Source organism: Lepeophtheirus salmonis, chromosome 6 (genome assembly GCF_016086655.4).
Source record: "Lepeophtheirus salmonis chromosome 6, UVic_Lsal_1.4, whole genome shotgun sequence".
Classification (NCBI taxonomy): domain Eukaryota; kingdom Metazoa; phylum Arthropoda; class Copepoda; order Siphonostomatoida; family Caligidae; genus Lepeophtheirus; species Lepeophtheirus salmonis.
Window position 1 is genome coordinate 30,186,780 of NC_052136.2, and position 19,159 is coordinate 30,205,938.

The window sequence follows — 19,159 nt, forward strand, 5'->3', positions numbered from 1 at the left end:
AGAATCTATTGTTATTAATAATAAATTTATAATGGACATGGTTTACAAGAGGGGGTCTCAACCTTTTTCAGACTGATAATCCCTTGAACGAAATTCTAATATTTTTGTTTTTTATTATTTATTCTCCATTTCTCTTTATTTATTTTTATTTATCGCGTCATTACTTTTGTTGTATCTCGCAACCTTTTTTCTGAAAAGAAACAAAACAAAGGCCCAAAATCAGTTTGTAGTCAATTTATTCTTTCTAACTATGAAACTACTTTACTATAATGATTCTTAGGAATTGTTTAAGGCTTAACAATGGCTCCTTCGAATACAACTAATCAATGTTAAGAATTCCCATAAGCAGAGAAATTCAAAACTGACAACAAAGGCAGTGTAGATTTATATGTTGATAAGGAACGCCGTGTACTCCTTACTTTAATGAATGAATAAATAAAACAAAATAAAAAACGCTTCATGTAGTGTGTGCCAAAAATCCCCCAACCAGATGTTTGCAGTATTTTTCTCAAAAGAAACACTTGATTTCGTAAAAAAGGAAATATTCTATAATGAGAGAAAACTTCAGGGTTCCTTGTATACAACTTTCATTGAATCATTCTATTGGGCAATGGTTCTTAGCCCGGGGAGGTGGATTGAGGTTGTATAAAACGCTATTTATACAAAAAAAATTATACTATAATTTTTTCACAAAAAAAGGCATTTCATTTCTTGACTTTTATTAAAAAAGAACATAAAATTTATGTGTAAAAAATCGAGAATAGAATCCTTTTATTGAAATTGGATACTGGAGGTAAAAAGGTTACGAACCTATGTGAGAGACCTTATAATATGAGGTTTTGCTCGAGATGGAAAATATCTCAAATATTACTAATCTATACAAAACATCGAGGTTGGTAATGAGACCCGTGGTGGTAGCATTCAAGGCCTTTAAAACCTTAGAGAATCATTGATCCTGGTTGTTTTGTCGGACTGGAGTGGGCACTATATAATGAATAAAAACTAGTAGGCGCTTAGTTCAACTTGTACTAAAAAATTTAAAAAAAGGGAAGTACTTCATATCAATTTTAAAAAGTGAATGTGACTTTAGGTGAGATTTCTCAACTAGCTTTGGCTCCATAATGTACTGCTTATCAAAGCATATATGTATTTTTTCTCAAGCTGTTATTATTATTTTTTTATTCCTTAGAAGAGAAGGTTATGTATTGGCTGAGAACCTACGTATGAGGGTGCTCATGCAAAACTGGAAGTAACACCCAAGATTTGTTGGGGAGTTATCCTTTGTATTATTAAGCAAAATTTGTATGTTCGTCGACGTCTAATAACTCCGGGCATGGCAGGTTACTACCACCAGTAACTAATAAGTTTAATTTCCTTAATAGGATTGTGCTAAATGCACGGAGAAGGAGACGTTTGAATAAATTACAAAATAAAGAAGTTATTTCTATATTATAATATCATCCAACATTGTCACTGAGAAGTATACATATATTTATATACTGTTATATTTTGTACGCATATTGGAATAGTGTCTAAAACCATAGGAGCTGTTAGCACTCCATATTTTATGTACCCTCCAATTTGTTCATCCCTCCATTACTACAATTATAAACTCATTGACATATGTTAAATATATTTCCAGAATAATCATCCCTTCTTTTCTCGAGATCAATTTTTTGAATGATTCTAAGTGCAAGTGAACAGGGACAGTACGACAGGGGGGAGGTGAAGTGGAGATGCTAGTCCGAAAAAGTGGCATATCAGTAGGAAAGTTTGAAGTAATGTAAGCAAAATTAGTTTTTTTTCTTTAAAATTATGTTTAAATAACTTTCTATTAAAAAAAAAATTCTTAAATAAAAAAAGTTTCAAATTCAGTTTAAAAATTAAATAGATAATTCGGACTGAAATATCATTCCGATTATAATCCATCCAAAAATACGACTAGCAAACACCATAGAGTACCTTATAGTTATATGTTTAATTAATTATCGTTATATGTCTCTTTTGAAAATCAGTTCAATATTATTTTTGTAAATTATGACACTTTTACCTTCGGTTGTTATTCTCTTAAGTATAGTACCAAACCTTTGAATTCAACTAAAAATGAGATTTTTTTTCTGCTGGAAGTAAATATCTATACATCAATTTGAATCTTATTGTCTTTGATTTCTTGTTTGATACAACCTCTCAGATGTTTTCCTTTGAGAAGATGAAAATCTTACATTTCGTGGAAAATTAACTTTTTCTCCTTCAATAATTTTTTGAAACTTTCGATGGAAGAAATCTACAATGTTCTTATTATTACAAATAGATTACTCAATATTATTTGTAGAATCTTTTTTTTTTAACCGAAGTTCTTAATCCTCTTACTAGTACTAGTTTCTATTTTTCTTTTGTCCTCTGCCTCGTCTGAAGTAATTCTGTCGACTTAGTAACATACACCTATCATAAGATTACTAATTGATGGTATTTTTTATTTCTTTTTTTTTAGAGTTACAGTTTTACTTACTACTCAAGCGCTGAGGTATTGGGATCCTTAAATTAAAGATCTTTTTTCCCCCTTTAACCCATTTGCATTACCTTGTACTCTTCAATATACAATTTAAATGTTTTAAATGAAAGTAAGATGAAAGTCATGATAATTAAGCTGAAAAATATGTTATTGTTTTCATTTAAACACACAATTGTTAATCGTGGGTATTTATAATAACATTTACTCTTGCTTTCTTTAATAGGATGTTCCATTAAGGGAATTAGGGCATTTCATTTTTTGTGATCATGTTATACAATTGGAGTATTCAGTGAGTTGATAAAATTTGAATGAATTTGTTGTTCATTTAGAAAATCCGAGCTAACTGTCGTAAAAAAATCTTTAAAAAGGAAAATTGATTCAATTCAAGAGCAATCTAGAGAGTAAAAATAATATTTTTAAGTCTGAATGTTTGTGCGCATAAAAAATTTATTCGAGTGCTCCATGATGTATATCATATTGATATATCAATACTTTTAAGAAAAAAAGAAAGGAAGTAGGAAATACATTTCAGGAACGACCTAGCTCAATGGACAACACACTCGGGAGCAATTATTCTTTTGAGCCCCATTTACGTAGATTCGTATCTCGATCTTTCTAAATGAAGGAAATATCCTCTTTTTTTTTGTTTATGGACTTCAAAGAAAATTCATAGGTCAGACAGAGTAAATGTAATATTATAATGTTCACTTATACTTATTCAGTGCAACTCCATCTGACTAATTGAATAAATATTATGCAATTAATAAATAAGGGATAAAATAAACTAAACTAATTAATGCTAGGATATGATCGCGATATTTCCAGTAGATCCAGTATTCCTTGCTACAACGTATTATTAATTATTATGCCATCTAACTATCATTCATTATTTTTTGAGTTCCTATATTGTCAATCCTAGCTATGAGTGAAGAGAATAAAATAAAGATAGCTAGGACTGAAGGACCATATTATCAGTTCTTAGGACAGTTTAATGGTAAAAAAGATCGGACTGATTTGAGGACCGAAATCGGAGTAATATATGCCAATATTTTTGCTTATTTCCTTCTTCCTCTCTCCCCTAGTCACAGCTGATCTCCTCTAAAGCTTTAAACCCTAAACATTTTCAAATTGTCAAGTTCACCATGTTAATTTTTGGTTTCTTTTTTTAACATGTCCATTATACAGACAATTTTCATCACTAGTGATAGAAATCCTATATTTTTTAGCTGATCCACTTTTTTAGAATTTCCTAATCTAAAATATGAATTTTCTATTCCTCAGCTTTTGTTTAGCTCATTAGTTCTATACTTACTTTCCTACTACATTCCATTATATTCCAAACCTCATTGAACATGCGTGTATTTTTCATAAAAAAGACGGAGAATAACCTTATGGATTTATTGGACTTCGAGTAGAATGAGGATCGGTATTGGAGTAATTCTTGCCAATGTGCTTTTTTATTTGCTTCTCCCCGATCTCTCTTGTCCCAGCTGATCTAATGAAAGATCATGACAGCTTAACTGCTCTCCTTCAACACACTCTTCAAATTGCTAGAGTAGCCATGTTGATTTTCGGTTTCTTTTTTTTAACATGCTCAAAATACACTCAATTTTCATCACTACTTATATAAAAAAATTGTAAAAGTTGCAAATAAAAAATGAGATGAAGAATTTAGAGTACTTGTGATGAGGATAATGCAATAAATTATTTCCTCCATGGAATATAAAAATATTGGCAATAATTGAATGGATGGTCGAAAATATTTATAGTATAATTTTTGACTATTTTGATGGCAATTACTAAATTGATTAATATTATCTAGCATATTTTAAAGTTCAAATGCTCAAAGTTATAACCTTTAGCATTATCCCTAAGTACATCATTCTAACAGATTAAAGGGAGATGATAATATTAGTAATTATAAGTTGATAATTAGATAAGGCATTTTAAGACAAATAAAAACAGGTTGTTAAAGCATGTGCGTGACATTATATATTTATATATATATATATATATGTTCCATGAATCACCATTTTATTAGATAGCTTTTTTTGAATAAAATATCTTTGTATAGACGAAATAAAGTACAAATTGACACATTTTCGCAATGTAAAAACCCAGAAATGTTTATTTTCTCAGTATATAGTATATGCATTATAAAGCTTCAGTTCAAATACAATGCTTAACAACAATAATAATTATAATTAGTATAATATATTTTAAACTAAAGTAAAATCGTTTTATTCCTTCATTCTTACTTTACAAGCTAGTTACATTTATTAGTAAGTTGTTTTGTTTAGACTATTTGACTCTTATTTTGGTATTTGGAGGTTTGAAAAAAATATTCTTTAAGGACGGTTATAATATATTGTAATAGATATTATCTTTTACAAGTTATCTTATACAAAATGCTACAGAATAAGAGAGCTTCATTATCTATAAACATAATATAGTACAATATATTGAAAAATACATTACGCTCACCCATAAAAATGTATCAATGCAAAATCCAGTGATTTGCTAAGACAGTCAGACAATTAATGATTAATAAAAAAACCCCAAGCAATCAGGAATATAATTTGAAAAAATGTTCAAACTCTTGATAGATAAATAAATGACTAGTTCTTATTAAGTCAAGAACGAAATATACATACATATAAATATATTTATCTATATACCCGAAGATTACTTTATACGTAATTTCAAAAACGTTTAAAGAAAGTAATCTTATCCTCTTTCTTTTAATCTTTGCAACAATAGAGTATGTTTCAATGTTGATTACAGTAGCGATAGGATGTAATATTGTGTACGTAACTTAAAAATTAAATCTTTCACAAGGGTCATTGGTTGACATTGGAGCATTGATATTGGGGTTAAATTGGTAGTTCGTACCATCTGAATTCATCTCAACAGGGAGTGCATCTTCTGATGAATTGAAATAAAGTTCAATGATGTTAAAAGCTTTTTGATAGATCTCTGTATTTTGATGGGTCTGGAGAAATTCAATTTTGTCGAGACCAGCGCACTCTTCGACAATCTCTGCATAAGGATTGTACATTATCCCAATATTTTGTTTACGTTGTTCCCCAAAGTTTAATATTTTTTCTAGACCATTCAAAGCAACTTCTACAGTCTTAACATCGTAAACTGACAATAAGAGACACAAGGGAGGAATGCATCCACTCTCAACCAAGTAATGAATCTGATCAGGAGTACCTACATAGTTGTACCAAAAAAAAAAAAAGAATTAATAATATAATTGATAAATTAAATATGAGACGTTCTATTACAATTACCTCCTGTGGCAGCGTTGGTAATGGACCAGGCGGCTTCTCGACGAGTGCGGGACTCTGCTTTATCAAGTAATTCGACTATAGTAGGAATAATTTCCGCATCAATAACAGCTTGAATTTGTTGACGATTTCCAGCTGTAATATTTGAAATCGTCCAGCAAGCTTCTTTCCGTATGTTCTCCATGGGTGAAGAGAGAAGTAGTCGGAGGGCCGGAAGAGCAGAGACATTGATAATAATTTGTGTTTGCATGTCATCTCCTGTAACAATATTTCCAACGGCTCGAACTGCAGCGGCAACAACTAACGAGTCAGGGTGATACAAATGGTCGACTAGACGTCGACATACTCCAGCATTTACAACAGCCTGAATTCTATCATTTGTAGAGTTACACAAGTAGCTAATTGCCCAGCAGGTGTCAGAAAGTACATCATGATCCTTGTGAAATAAAAGTTTTGAAAGAACAGAGAGAGCAGGAGAAACCTTATTAAAGTCCGGTGGAGGTAAGTTACCGCGACACAAATTTGAAAAAGTCCATGTTGCATTTCGCGTCATGGGAAGTTGCTCTGTTGTATTCAATATCCTTAAGAGAGGATCCACAATTCCCTTGAAAAAAAAAAGAAAACATATAACACACCGTTATAAAGTAAATGCGAAATGTATTTGTCTTACATGATCAAGAACTATGTCTCTAAATTTGGGAGAGTCTCCAGCAATATTTCCAAGGGCCCAAACTGCTTGTTCCTGAACTTGAACATTTTCAGATGATAAAAGACTAATGAAAATAGGGATGGCACCGGCTTCGACGACAACAGTGGTTTGTTTGGAGGTACCAGAAGCAATATTAGTAAGAGCCCAAGCTGCTTCAAATTGAAGACTCGTATTGGTTGCCTCTTTAAGAAACTCTATAAATAGAGGCACAATCCCAGCAGCAATGACCTCATCAATCGGTGGATTGGGCTCATTGCTCAGGATCTTCCTAAATCTTTTTGTGGCTTCAAGACGATCCTCCATGTGTGGACTCGTCAAAGCTTGGATCATTTGAGGTGTGATTTGATTGTCTGGGAGTCCCGTGCTGGAAACCATGTCATCCTGAAAAGTACACTCATTTTAACAAATGTGTTGTGTCAACGTAAAAATAATCTTCAACAAAAATAAAAAAGGGGGAAATCCTTATTTTGTTTGTTTACTTCCAATTTACATAGAGCCCAATTCTTCATCCACATATTTCATTCAATTCTAGGCTTATTATTCAAATTACTGGGATGAGTTAAGATAGGGAAGAATTGGAGCTATAGTTTAGGATCTCTATATGATTTAAAAGACTTCTAGTAGCCCCGATCTCGCTCTTTTCAACTATAAAATATGTCAATTTGAGTCAGGATGCAAATTGCACAACTTCAAAGTAATGCCATTTGCAACGTACACAAAGGGTACATTAGAATATTTTGTTGATAGAAATGGACGATAATTCGTTTAGAGGTGAGAAAAGCCAATGTGAAAATGTTTAGTCCACTCACTTGCAGAACCTGCTCCTCCTCCACATTCCGCCTCTTGGAGAGCTGGATATCCCTCTTTTGCTTCCGCAGCTGGACTCCTTCCTCCTCCCGTCGACGTCGAAGTTCAGCAGAGTCTAACCCCGCATATTTATAGCGACTCTTGTGTCCCTCAATATTATCTCGGCCTGAACCACTCATTTCTAGTAAAAAGAAAAGACAAACACGAAAGGCTATTGATTAATGATGAAGCGAAGAGTATTAAGTATTAAGGATGATTAATAATACTGATGAATCCAACAACTGACTGTCACTGACTTATCGTACTAATAAATAGTCCAATTCTTACTTTCCAAATCCCCCGATCTCAGAAAAATTAGCAATTACACTAAATAATATAGCAACAAAAGAAAAAGAAGAGAAAAAATGTATGTTAAAAAATTTTATATTATAGTATTTCTTCCTCTTCACTTTATAGCCAAATCAACAATAACATGCTTCAAAATAGCTAGAATAATTTTCACTTTCCAATAAATCACAGAACCTTTTTCCACGGAACATTTCCTCATTGTTTGTGTTAATGTAAATTGTTAGGGGCTTGTTTAAGTTGTAACTTGTACAAACATATTGTACAAGAAGATTATTTTATCGAAATTACCTGCTATTATTTACTGAATACTTAACATTTCATTTTTGCTTATTATTTATTTACGAGAAATAGAAATCTGGGTACTTGAATTTTTACTAATTTAGATAATTAGTATCAAAAAGAATAGTCAAGTATTCAGGGGCGTTCGCAGGATTATATTGGAGGACTTAGTTTTTTGATTTTTTTTCAAAATAATTTATCTACTCCATAATTTGGGCGAACAATCTTTTTTTTTTAATACAAAATAAATTCTAAACAAAATTTTATCATTATTTCCTCATTAAAATTTTATCTTCTATTCGAAAAATGTTTCTAGTGCAAAACAAAATTCATGTTGGACGGGATACTGCCCCTCTAGCCCCCTTGTGGACGCCCCTGCTTTTAAATGTCAAAATGGTACCAACAAATATCAAAAATATATCCCTTTAATGCATTGTTTTATAATATATCTTATCCTAAAATGTATTCAACATATGTTATTACATCGTTATACCATCTTATTTCCATATTATAGATACAAATTAACTATGACAATGGAAAAAATGAGACATTTTTCTCTAATTATCATACTTTTCTCGTCCTTAATCGTTAAAAAAAAGGTATTATTTCATAAAATTTCTTTAATTTAATTCAAATATCTCTGTTTATCATTGGCATTGTCTACTCTTTACTGAGAACTTTTTTCGATCCATCGACTGTCATGAAGGCAATTCCTACGACTTAATAATATGTATTTGATATCATAGAATATTTTTAATAGCGGAGTAGGAAATAATATTGTAATATGAATAGTTCCTGATAAATATCTACCGTCCTATATATATATATATATATTATAAGCAAATCACAAAGTCTTTTATTCTGTATGAAAATGAGAATTGCATTTGTTGTTCAGTTCCCAATTTAAAAAAAAAATCAAATTCCATTTTGATGGAAGAAAGGTTCATACATGAATTATATATTATTAGTCGTAAATGTATGCCGATAGTCAAAATAAATTCTTTCGTTAAACCTCCTGACTGAATAGCTGCTGTATAGAACTATATAATATGTATGTATACATATATACTATGTAAATTAATTTTGAAGTGTGCTTTTCCTGCAGCTGGGGGTAAGATATTAGATATCGTATTATTGATATTTAAAAAAAAAAAAATAAAAAAAAATATTTGACAGAAACAAACACAAACAAAAAAAAAACAGAAATTGTCAACGTCAAATTCCTTTTATTCAACCCATTATTATTATTTTAATTGAATTGCATAAATCCATATTTAGAAAGGAATCCGTTTTTAAAGGGTTGATCAAGTCAACGGCTCAACCTTTTTTATTATGTCTAAGTGTAAGGAAGGAAGGAAGATCACGATCAGCTCCATTTTGTGATTATTTTTTCTTATTATTATTATCTTCTTTCCTTCAAATTCGTTCTTTATTCAAATCATAACATGTTTTTAATCCGTTTTTTTTCTTGTGGTGGAAACAAAAAAAAAGTTCTAGGTTAATTGTTCATTATACCTGCTACAAAGGTTTTTATATTGCAAAACTCTATTATAATATGTAGTATATTTAATAGATTACATAATAATGACCATAGACCTGTAATATCTAAAAAACAATGCCGCCTATGGGATTATGAAGTAAGATGAGTGCCGTATGTAGAAGAACGACTCATTTCATCTTTTGCAGGATGTAGTACATTTAAATGTCATTTAAATCCTCCCTTTTTAAAAAACTGTCGGTTAGGAATAGTAGCCAATAATAGAGGAGGAAAAGAGAAGGAAGGAACGAATGGGAAGGCTTAGCCTGGACGCCATTTTGAAATTAATTCCTTCTTCCTTTTTTGTTGTTGTTTGATGTAAATAGAAAAAGAGAAGGAGAAATATTGTAGAGGTATTCGAACAACATCTAACATACATTCGAATAAAAATTGGGGAGAAGTCTTTCGAATGGACAAAGAGTTTGAGAAAAGACTGCTACGGCAGTCCAATGGACGTTCTCCTGTCCGCCGTCACGCCAATACATCCTTTACTTCCTCGCCGGGAATCCTTTCATCGGTAAGTGTTGGGATAAGTTGGGGATCCCTGCGAAACTCACTCCTTTGTTGTATGTTTTTCAGCCGTCCTTGATGCGGGAGTCGTCCTTAATCCGGTCTCCCATAACATCTCCAAGCAAAGAACGCTATGGAGATCGGTTCATTCCGAGTCGGAAAGGGAATAGCTGGGATACGAGCTTCAACCTGATGCAGGTGGGTTTTGTGATGGGTGCAGTGTGCTGCGGAGTCTTTGATTTCCTTTCTCTTTGTCTCTTAGGATAAAGGCGGAAATGGTTGCAAGAAGACGACTCGGGAGGCTGGAGAATGCAGCAAGGATTACTCCCTCCTCGTGTACTCGTCTCTCTTGAAGAATGAAGTGCTGGGAGCCTCCATCGAAGACTTCAAGGAGTCCTCATCGGAGGATCGAAGAGTCTTTTCCCCCTCATCCAATGACGCCAAAAATCTCTTCTCTGTAATTGACTCACTCCATTTCCATTTCCATTGCAACCCTCTCCAAATTGATATTCTTTGCTTTCAGTTCAAGTCCAAATATAGGAGCGTGATAAACGAGCCCTCATCCCCTTATAGCTTGACTCCTGTCAGTAGTAAATCTCAAAAACTCTTAAGATCTCCACGAAAGGCTTCTCGCAAAATTTCAAAGATTCCCTTTAAGGTCCTTGACGCTCCTGAGCTTCAAGATGACTTTTATTTGAATCTTGTGGATTGGTCAAGTCAGAACGTATTAAGTGTGGGACTGGGTGCCTGTGTTTACCTGTGGTCTGCCTGCACTTCTCAAGTTACCAAGTTGTGTGACTTGACCTCGGATAATGATAACGTGACCTCTGTGTCATGGTCGGAGCGAGTAAGTTCCTTTTTATACTGGAAATAAGATCCTATTTTATCTTGCTCAACTATTTTCAAGGGAAATTTGGTCGCTGTAGGAACACATCGCGGGTACGTTCAAATATGGGACATAGCAGCCTCTAAGCGTGTCAATGTTCTCGAAGGACACTCCACTCGCGTTGGCGCACTTGCATGGAATGGAGATACTCTATCTTCGGGTTCAAGAGACCGACTTATCCTTCAAAGAGACGTGCGTACACCTTCAGTTACTCCTGAAAGGCGACTCGTAAGTTGGTTTTTTATTTAAGTGAAGTAATCCTATTCAATGCATTTTAATTAATAAGGTTGGCCATCGACAAGAGGTGTGTGGCCTCAAGTGGTCACCGGATAACCAGTATTTAGCTTCAGGAGGAAACGATAATAAGCTGTTTGTTTGGAATATGTCATCACTTCAACCCGTTCAAACTTATAATGAGCATTTAGCAGCAGTGAAAGCGATTGCATGGTCTCCACATCATCACGGACTTTTAGCCAGTGGGGGTGGCACAGCTGATAGATGTATTCGTTTCTGGAATACACTGACAGGTCAAGCCATGCAGTCTGTAGATACGGGAAGTCAAGTTTGTAATCTTGCGTGGTCCAAGCATGCATCTGAATTGGTAAGATAAACTAAATGTTGTTGCTTCGCTCGGTATTCATTTTTACTCACTTTCCCCTCTTTTTAATATATTCCAATTAGGTTTCCACCCACGGTTATTCTCAAAATCAAATTTTAGTTTGGAAATATCCATCTTTGGTTCAAGTAGCGAAATTAACTGGTCATTCCTACCGCGTATTATATTTAGCCATGTCTCCTGATGGTGAAGCTATCGTCACTGGTGCGGGAGATGAAACTCTTAGGTTTTGGAATGTATTTAGCAAAGTTAGGTCTCAAAAAGTAAGTTGTACTAGGATATTACATATTTATTCAAATTTTTAATATTCTTATAATTTTTATCGTTTAGGAAGCGAAATCTGCATTAAATCTTTTCACTAGTATTAGATAACCCTCAAAACTATCTGACGGAAGAAAAAGATAAATTTTGTTGTTCATCATACATTCTTTATGAGCGCAATGGTATTTTTTTCATTTAATTTCTTCCAGATTTAAATTTATTAATAACTACCTTCTTAGATTCGCATCTTTCATCTCAAGTTTTTAATTTTTTCTTTTGTTTTCCTTCTCAGCTAGTCTCAATCCGTTGTTTTCTCTCTTGTCGAAATATTTAATTGTTTTTGATTTTAAATTCCTTGTTTCTTTTTGTTGTTAGATCTTCTTTACCTTAATTTCATACCTATTGTGCAATTTATGTTTATAAAGATACCTATGAATGCGGAAAAATATTAACTATTTTTCATAATAACGTTTATGTTCTAATAAATTATTTTTCTATTCAGAAAGTGTATCTTTTTATTTATTAATGGACAATAACGACCCCTTTGATTGTTCATTTACTTTTCAGGGAAAAAATAAAGTGACTGAGCCTGTAAATTAGGAAAGGGATTAAAGATAAATTAACCCCCTCCTGTATAATGTAATCAGAATTTTGAAAGTCGAATAAAAAAAAAAGGAATCGGGTTAATACTTCAAGTACTCACTACTCAGAGTGTTAATTTTCTTGAATTACAAGCAACATTGATTTAATCGTCATTTAACAATCGGCAGGATGAAGTTCCTTTTAATTGGACTCTTTCTTTTTACAACAGTTTTATCTCTGTCTCAAGCTTCAGCCTCCGGAAACAATAGACACCGCCATCGAAGGTCTGCTGATGAAGATGAGGACTTACCCTCTGAGCGATCATATCATTCTAGGTATGGAGGAGGGGGTTATGGGGTAGGGTACGGTGGACATGGCCACGGTTATCCTCATCTCCCATATGGATCATACGCTCGGCCTCACTTCTCTATCGATGCAGGTTATTACCATCAACCCTACTATAAGAGATTAGGGAGTGGATTGTTTTCTGGACATTATGGAAGTCGCTATATAACTCCCTTTGGATCTGGATATTCTAGATATTTTTAATTAATATGATTACGACAAACTCCAACGCTTAATTTTATATTAGTTGAAACATAATTTTCTCCCTCATACTACGATTTTATTTATGTGAATATTATATGTAAATTAATGTAAATTCATTAGTTGTTTCTTTTATTTTGAACCAGTCCTTTCGATAATCTCCCGACTCAGTTGACTCGATTCGACTAAGTCCAGAGATTGCATTTCCAAGCAAGTCTAAAATAGATTTAAATTGTGGGTTTTTTATTTCTCTATACATTCAGGTACCTACCTACGAATCTGAAGATCGTTTCATGCTCCTCTGCTAGACAATTCAAGCAAAATGATTGTCTTTGTTCAAAGTCGCTGAAAATCCTTTCCTGTTCGTACACCTCTGCTGCTGTTTTTTCGAAATCTATATTCGGCACCCCTGTCAACTTTTTCTTTTTGATGATTGCTATTTTTTCAAGAGCCTTTTTGTGATCTGCGAACATATTTCTCTCCTTCCTTTGCCACAAGTCCTTGTACGAAGTGATAACGTCCTAAATTGAGAAAATAGTTTTAAAACACAAGCATTTGGAATTGAGTGAAAAATTTAGTACCTGAAGTAGTTTAATTGTTCGAAAAGAATTTTCTTTTTCGTCTGTGTATTTATTTTTCTTTTCAGCTATGTCATTAAGACTCTCTGAAACTGATGGGATTGCTTGCCGGAGATCTGGGAATTCCATTGTAGTTCCAGTTGTTGGGAAGTAACTTTCATTTGTTAGAGTCTTTAAACTCTGTGATAGTTTTTGGATTTCGCTTATATCTTGTCTGCTTTTATTAATGGATGAAATGAAATAATTTGCCACGTCTTGAATGCATATTGCAATTATATCCAATTTTATATTAGATGAATGAACCTTTGTAGTTATTTCTAGAGTAGATTTACATGCTACAGATTTGGGATTTGTAACATATTCATCTGGAATGTGCCCAAATTCTTCTTTTAGTTTATTTGTGAAATCACTTTGATTCATGTATGTAAGGAAAAACTACCACAAAAAAAAAAAAAAATGGTTAATCAGATGTTTAGGATAATTAAAAGTAAAAAAACTCTTACTCTAAATCCAACATCTCCATTCATAACTGGATGAGAAGAAATGAGGATCAACCATCGCTTGAGAGCTATCCTCCTATCCTCTATAAAATCTGAATCGGCACCGTTGAATAAAGCATTTATTTTAGGAGGTGGTAATTTAGGAACAAGGCGATATGGATAACGATTAATTAAATATTCATACAATGCATAAAAGTCATTATATCTCCGACAGACCTATAATAATATTAATGTCTTAATGAAAAGGTTTTCGTGTCTGTGCTTAAAACAAACCTGAGATTTGTATCTTGTGCTGGACACATTATACTCCACATATTTCTTGATAATTCCCTTTTTCTTCGTTCGAAGAGCCTCTACATCAATCGAATCAATATGAAGCAAATCCTTGAGTTCGCTCATGATGTGGGAGTTGTTTATATAACTACTTAATGCCTCGAAAACTAACAGGGATGCGTGTCAGCAACTAATAAATATTTTTTCCCTCTTCATTAAAAAAAATGATTGAGAAATTTAATATTAATTGGCTCCAATACTATATGTACTTGTGTGTATAGGTTCCGATAAAGGCCCTGCTTTTTCTTCTGTACTTAGACGTATTGTTGTATTTGTTATTTATTGATTTTTGTTTTTTACCACATTTGATAAATAATTGAACAAATTACTATCTACACTATCCATTTAAAGAGACATATATCAATACCTACAAAAATATTCCCGTAAGAGTGGGGAAACTCCCTCTTTCCACATTTTTTTAAAATTTCTTAGGTCTCTATATGCAAGACCATCAAAAATGGGTAAGCAGAGGAGCCATTAAAAATTAATTTAGCATGTTAATAATATAACCGTTTAGCAATGTAACCTGCCCAGGCCCTAAGTTATAGATCTACCGACTCTTGTGGTAAATAACTGGGCTTTTTTAAAAAGGGAATAACACACTTTGCATATTCGATGAATGTTTCTCAAACTGTATACTCAGGACAATAGCTAGATGAGTTGCAAAATTTTAGTAATAAACAAGGAAATTTTTGTTTATTAATTGTGTACCTACTCCATGGTTATTATGATTTATGTTTATTCCTATAATGCGCCTTGGTTAAATTTCTCTATTTGGAAATTCTTCACATTATTGATTTTATTATGAGATAAAATAACACATAGGACTCTCCCAAAATTATAACAGCATGGACCAAGCGTCCCCCTCGTCGTTATCTATTATCCTTACTGAATAGTGATAGACATTGTTGAGGGATAATGATAATAAACTAGTATCCCTGTTTTATTAAACAGTAGTGGTAGTACCCAGCATTATCCAGAGTTATTATGCGACAACAAACAAACAGCAATTGCTTTAATAATTTTTTAATAAAGATTTGTTTTACTAATATAGAAGATAACTTCCTTAGATATCCTTGGTTTTACTGTCCGTTTTTCATGAGGATATTCACACGTAATTACTCAATACCTAGATGCTCTCTCCTCAAGAGTTAAATAATAATGATAACAGCTTGAAAAAATAAAAATATTTTTCAGTTTGCCAACAACAAAAAACTCTCATGCTAATAAGGGTTTACACCCAAATATATTTAATTTTCTTTTTTTGATATAAAGCACTGAACATACACAGGCTCGTTGCTAAACCTCATCTAAAACAAGGAATACATAAGTTATACTTATATGGAAGGTAATACTTTTTAGTACGTCTGTATTTTTATACGCTAGTAAGCAAAGCCATTTAAGATGTCTTTGGTTATTAAGGCTATGGCATGGACGTCACGTCTCGAGCACCTGGACAACAGTCTAGAAAACACAGACTCATAGAAGAAGTTCACAAATATGTTATTTTTAAAATAAAAATATATTACTACGGTTTTTCAATACAGATTGTATAAATAAAAATATATAAATATTTATTCATAATAGGACAATTAATAAGAATTCAAGACTAAATAAGCTGCAATATATCACCAATATAATTTATATTAATTACTTCAAAAATAGATGCACACACCAGAAAATTTATGTTCATAACTTAAACATTATCATATTGAAGTTTGGCAACCTTTCTAGATTTGAGCTTGCTTTCAGATGGTCTTATCCTGACTTCCTAGCAGATGTTATCACTGAGTTGAGAAATCAAATGTTTGCTCATCACGTTGAAGAGGATTTGAGAAATCTTCCCAAGAATGCTTGCCCATTTGTGACCTTGATCAACTATTGCTTCGATTGTAGTTTCTGAGCTCTTTCTTGACTCTTTATAGTGGATTTCTGTGATATGAGCAGAGTTAAGGTGTAATGATCATTTAACACGTAGACGGTTCAGGAGATTGTTGAAGTATTCTTGCTTTTGGAGGCCGTTATAAATATTTTTAAAATCGTGTACAGGGTCGAAGATGAAAAAAACTTTTATATTGATGTTGTGTGGGTGTGTAATTGAAGTTTAGAGCTCGCCACTACAAAGAAAATGTGTGAATAACTTCCTGTTGACTTGGTGGTTATCAACTAATACGGCCACAATGATAAATCCGATTTGATAGAGGGTTTTCATAATTAGAATTTATTTGCTGTAGAGGAATTCAGCGTTTAATTTGGCAACTGGTATAAGTGCTACCACATCCATGTAGTTTCTTCCTACGGATTAAACCATAATTGTAAGTACTGTTTTAGTTGTTTGGTTGTTCTTTCAGCTCAAGAACTTACTTGAACTAACAAATTCTCTGTTTCTGCGTAGTAGACCTCATCGATTATAAGATTGACATTACGCTCTATGCTGTTAAGGTGTTTGATCCTTGTTCCAAGATATTTAATTATAGATGACGGTAGTCCAGTCTCTCTGATAACTGCAGTAGACATAGTTTTAAGATACTTGAGACATGGAACCGAATGGCAATTCGACTTTAAAGATTCGATCATAGAGGGCCGTACTAAAATTTTGCGTCAGAAGACAAACAGAGAGAAGACAAGGTGAAAATATTCTTCTATTGGATTTCTTGAAGAGAAATTTAATTTGTTCTTCATTATTCAAGAACTCTTTTGATCCTAAATACGCAGCAATGTTGATCACTTCAGTTACGGATTTGATTATATTAGCCTTTATGGTAAGACAGTGGGAGACTGAACTATTGCTTAGCGTATGATACCCATGAAAAATTTGAAAGCTAAGGTCTTCCTAAACATTTTGAGCTCCAAGGCTTCCTGAAGCTTGTGTTCGAGCTGGAGTCGTAGGCCACAGGTGGATGCTCGGTTGGGTCTAGGAAGAGACGGAGGAGAAGAGAGGTAAAGCGGAAGGATTGGTCACATTTAGGCACATCATCCTTTTTCAATCTCCTGAAACGTAAATAAATTCAATTAAGTATATATATCAATCCTTAAATTAGTTCTATATTTTTATTTTTAAGTAACTTAGGCTTTTACCAAAAGCTAGAACCTGTTTTTAAGCTTGTTCCCATGAAAGTCGGACCTTAATTCCAGTTACCGATTAAGTTGACGACCACTGCTCTGTCTTTGGTCTACTGAATGAGTAATATCATCGAATTTCGTGAAATGAAGGCTACAAAGTATTGAATTCTTAGTAATTTTCTATATTTTTGAATTCATTTTAAGATCCTTTCTTTTTTTTCTTGGAACAGTCCTCCCCATTTGGATTCAAGTTCCAGAATAGAAGGAAAATTAAAACCAGTAAAACTATGGTATAGAATATTAGGATTCTTTGGGGTACCACCATAACCTTGATGGCATCCGGGGGTACAGCAACACTTCTATCCCATAACTGTAGTTGATATTATTGTAGAGAAAAACTCGTGGAAGGAGAAGAGGGGGGGGGGAGAAAGACATATGGTATCGTTGTTTAAAATAATGATGTGATTGTCAGTGAGAATCACATCAGTATTTATGAGTTGCCTGTTTTATTATGATTTTTGAGGGTATAACGAAAGTATTTATAAGCAAAAATGTTTAATAAAGATATACTACGTTTAATTGACTTAGACGGGTTTTATCCGCTACAGTAGATTTAAAAACGTCACCCTCCATGAAATTATAATTCATTATGAACCATATTCTCAGAATAATAACTAATAAAACGACAAAGTAAGAGTATTTCGAAATATATATGAAGTTCCAAGTTTAAAATAGAAGGTTTAATTTAAATATAATCTACATACTAAAAAATAAACTTGCAAGGAACCTTGTTGAATATTTCTTTCCTTTTGGAGGGGTAAAAAGCAAATCCATATGTTCAGTGATAAATTCTAAATGGTTATTAGATCTTGATTACTTTTCTTCTAATGACAATCGTAACAACTTCTTCGCAATTTAAATTTTCGACGAGGGAGATTAAACATGTCTGTTTTTCAAGAATGCAAGTATGTTATTAATGTCGGAAAATTTATGCACATAGTCTGATACAAATATATGTATGATTTACTTCTTGCGTATCGATAACGTAACTTAACTCACGTATAGCGGAATAAGTCGAAATAGCAAAGAAGTCCTCCTCATAGATGTCATTAATATTTGTAAATAAACATAATCTATCGATTCTTCTCGATATATCTTCAAACGTAGATGTTTCTTCTTGCTTCATAAATGAATTAATCTTGAAATGAAGTAGTTTTCTTCTATATTCAGCTCTAAAAATAAATACATATTGAATTCTTAATAAGGTCTATTAAATAACTCAGAATGTATTCATTTAATTTACCTATCTCCACTTTTTGATAGAGAGGTAGATCTTTTTGGCGTGGTCAACACAGAAAAATATGCAAGATAATCAGGGAAAAATAGTTCGCACTGAATCTGAATTAAGTTTCTAACTGGTAACATGATTCGTGGAAATAGGAACCACAAACCCGAGCATATTTTGATGTCATACAGTCTTTTCTGGGTATGGACCTAAGACACTTTTTCTTAAGTTCTTCATTCTTTGGAAATGCAATTAAGGGATATGTTGATTCAGTTGTTGCAGAAACAGAATCATGTTTAGTTCCTTTCGATTTACGATAGCCAGTTCTACATCCCAGGTAATAGCAGGTCAACATTTCTGTAATGATTATCTTTGTAGGTAACAGTGATTCTAGATATCTAAAGTTAACTTTTCAGTAAAAATTTAAAAAAGATATTGTAATTCTAATAAAACGATATAACACTGAAGGTTATTTAAAGTTTTAAAACTATGTATATAAAAACCAAAAAAAACA

General features: G+C 32.8%; 3 protein-coding genes across 6 annotated transcripts; 1 reads left to right on the plus strand and 2 right to left on the minus strand.

Moving 5' to 3' along the window:
• Positions 1-4,611: 4,611 nt before the first annotated feature.
• Positions 4,612-7,790, minus strand: Kap-alpha1 (karyopherin alpha1). Of its 3 annotated transcripts, none has more exons than XM_040715114.2 (5): positions 7,649-7,790; positions 7,324-7,502; positions 6,476-6,895; positions 5,809-6,409; positions 4,612-5,728 (listed from the first exon to the last, which is right to left on the minus strand). In XM_040715114.2, the coding sequence occupies exons 2-5, from the start codon at positions 7,498-7,500 to the stop codon at positions 5,328-5,330; spliced, it is 1,599 nt and encodes a 532-aa protein (XP_040571048.1). In that variant the 5' UTR covers positions 7,501-7,502; positions 7,649-7,790; the 3' UTR covers positions 4,612-5,327. The 3 variants fall into 3 exon arrangements, with proteins under 3 accessions (XP_040571048.1, XP_040571046.1, XP_040571047.1); XM_040715112.2 differs by having other exon boundaries at positions 5,803-6,409; XM_040715113.1 differs by lacking the exon at positions 7,649-7,790 and having other exon boundaries at positions 5,803-6,409; positions 7,324-7,642.
• Positions 7,791-9,116: 1,326 nt separating this feature from the next.
• On the plus strand, positions 9,117-13,001 carry fzr (fizzy and cell division cycle 20 related). Of its 2 annotated transcripts, XR_011780524.1 has the most exons (9): positions 9,133-10,002; positions 10,083-10,193; positions 10,258-10,452; positions 10,519-10,842; positions 10,903-11,109; positions 11,168-11,482; positions 11,563-11,760; positions 11,828-11,940; positions 11,998-12,263. XR_011780524.1 is itself a non-coding variant. In XM_040715116.2 (8 exons), the coding sequence occupies exons 1-8, from the start codon at positions 9,895-9,897 to the stop codon at positions 11,867-11,869; spliced, it is 1,500 nt and encodes a 499-aa protein (XP_040571050.1). In that variant the 5' UTR covers positions 9,117-9,894; the 3' UTR covers positions 11,870-13,001. The 2 variants fall into 2 exon arrangements, 1 of the variants encoding a protein (XP_040571050.1); XM_040715116.2 differs by having other exon boundaries at positions 9,117-10,002; positions 11,828-13,001.
• LOC121120266 (sorting nexin-8) lies at positions 12,514-14,541 on the minus strand. The gene is made up of 5 exons (XM_040715117.2): positions 14,238-14,541; positions 13,968-14,180; positions 13,468-13,899; positions 13,158-13,407; positions 12,514-13,102 (listed from the first exon to the last, which is right to left on the minus strand). Exons 1-5 carry the CDS (start codon positions 14,361-14,363, stop codon positions 12,981-12,983), a joined length of 1,143 nt encoding a protein of 380 aa, XP_040571051.1. The 5' UTR covers positions 14,364-14,541; the 3' UTR covers positions 12,514-12,980.
• Between the last annotated feature and the right edge of the window lie 4,618 nt (positions 14,542-19,159).

Bases quoted from the DNA above. Each gene is read 5' to 3' on its own strand.
- Kap-alpha1 (XM_040715112.2), bottom strand. From the start codon at position 7,500: ATGAGTGGTTCAGGCCGAGATAATATTGAGGGACACAAGAGTCGCTAT. The intron at 6,410-6,475 runs GTAAGACAAATA...TTTTTTTTCAAG, and splicing joins GAGACATAGTTCTTGATCAT to GGAATTGTGGATCCTCTCTT. The intron at 5,729-5,802 runs GTAATAGAACGT...ACAACTATGTAG, and splicing joins CGCTGCCACAGGAGGTAATT to GTACTCCTGATCAGATTCAT.
- LOC121120266 (XM_040715117.2), bottom strand. From the start codon at position 14,363: ATGAGCGAACTCAAGGATTTGCTTCATATTGATTCGATTGATGTAGAG. The intron at 14,181-14,237 runs GTTTGTTTTAAG...ATATTATTATAG, and splicing joins GCACAAGATACAAATCTCAG to GTCTGTCGGAGATATAATGA. The intron at 13,900-13,967 runs GTAAGAGTTTTT...TTTTTGTGGTAG, and splicing joins ATGGAGATGTTGGATTTAGA to TTTTTCCTTACATACATGAA.
- fzr (XM_040715116.2), top strand. From the start codon at position 9,895: ATGGACAAAGAGTTTGAGAAAAGACTGCTACGGCAGTCCAATGGACGT. The intron at 10,003-10,082 runs GTAAGTGTTGGG...TTGATGCGGGAG, and splicing joins CGCCGGGAATCCTTTCATCG to TCGTCCTTAATCCGGTCTCC. The intron at 11,110-11,167 runs GTAAGTTGGTTT...TTAATTAATAAG, and splicing joins TTACTCCTGAAAGGCGACTC to GTTGGCCATCGACAAGAGGT.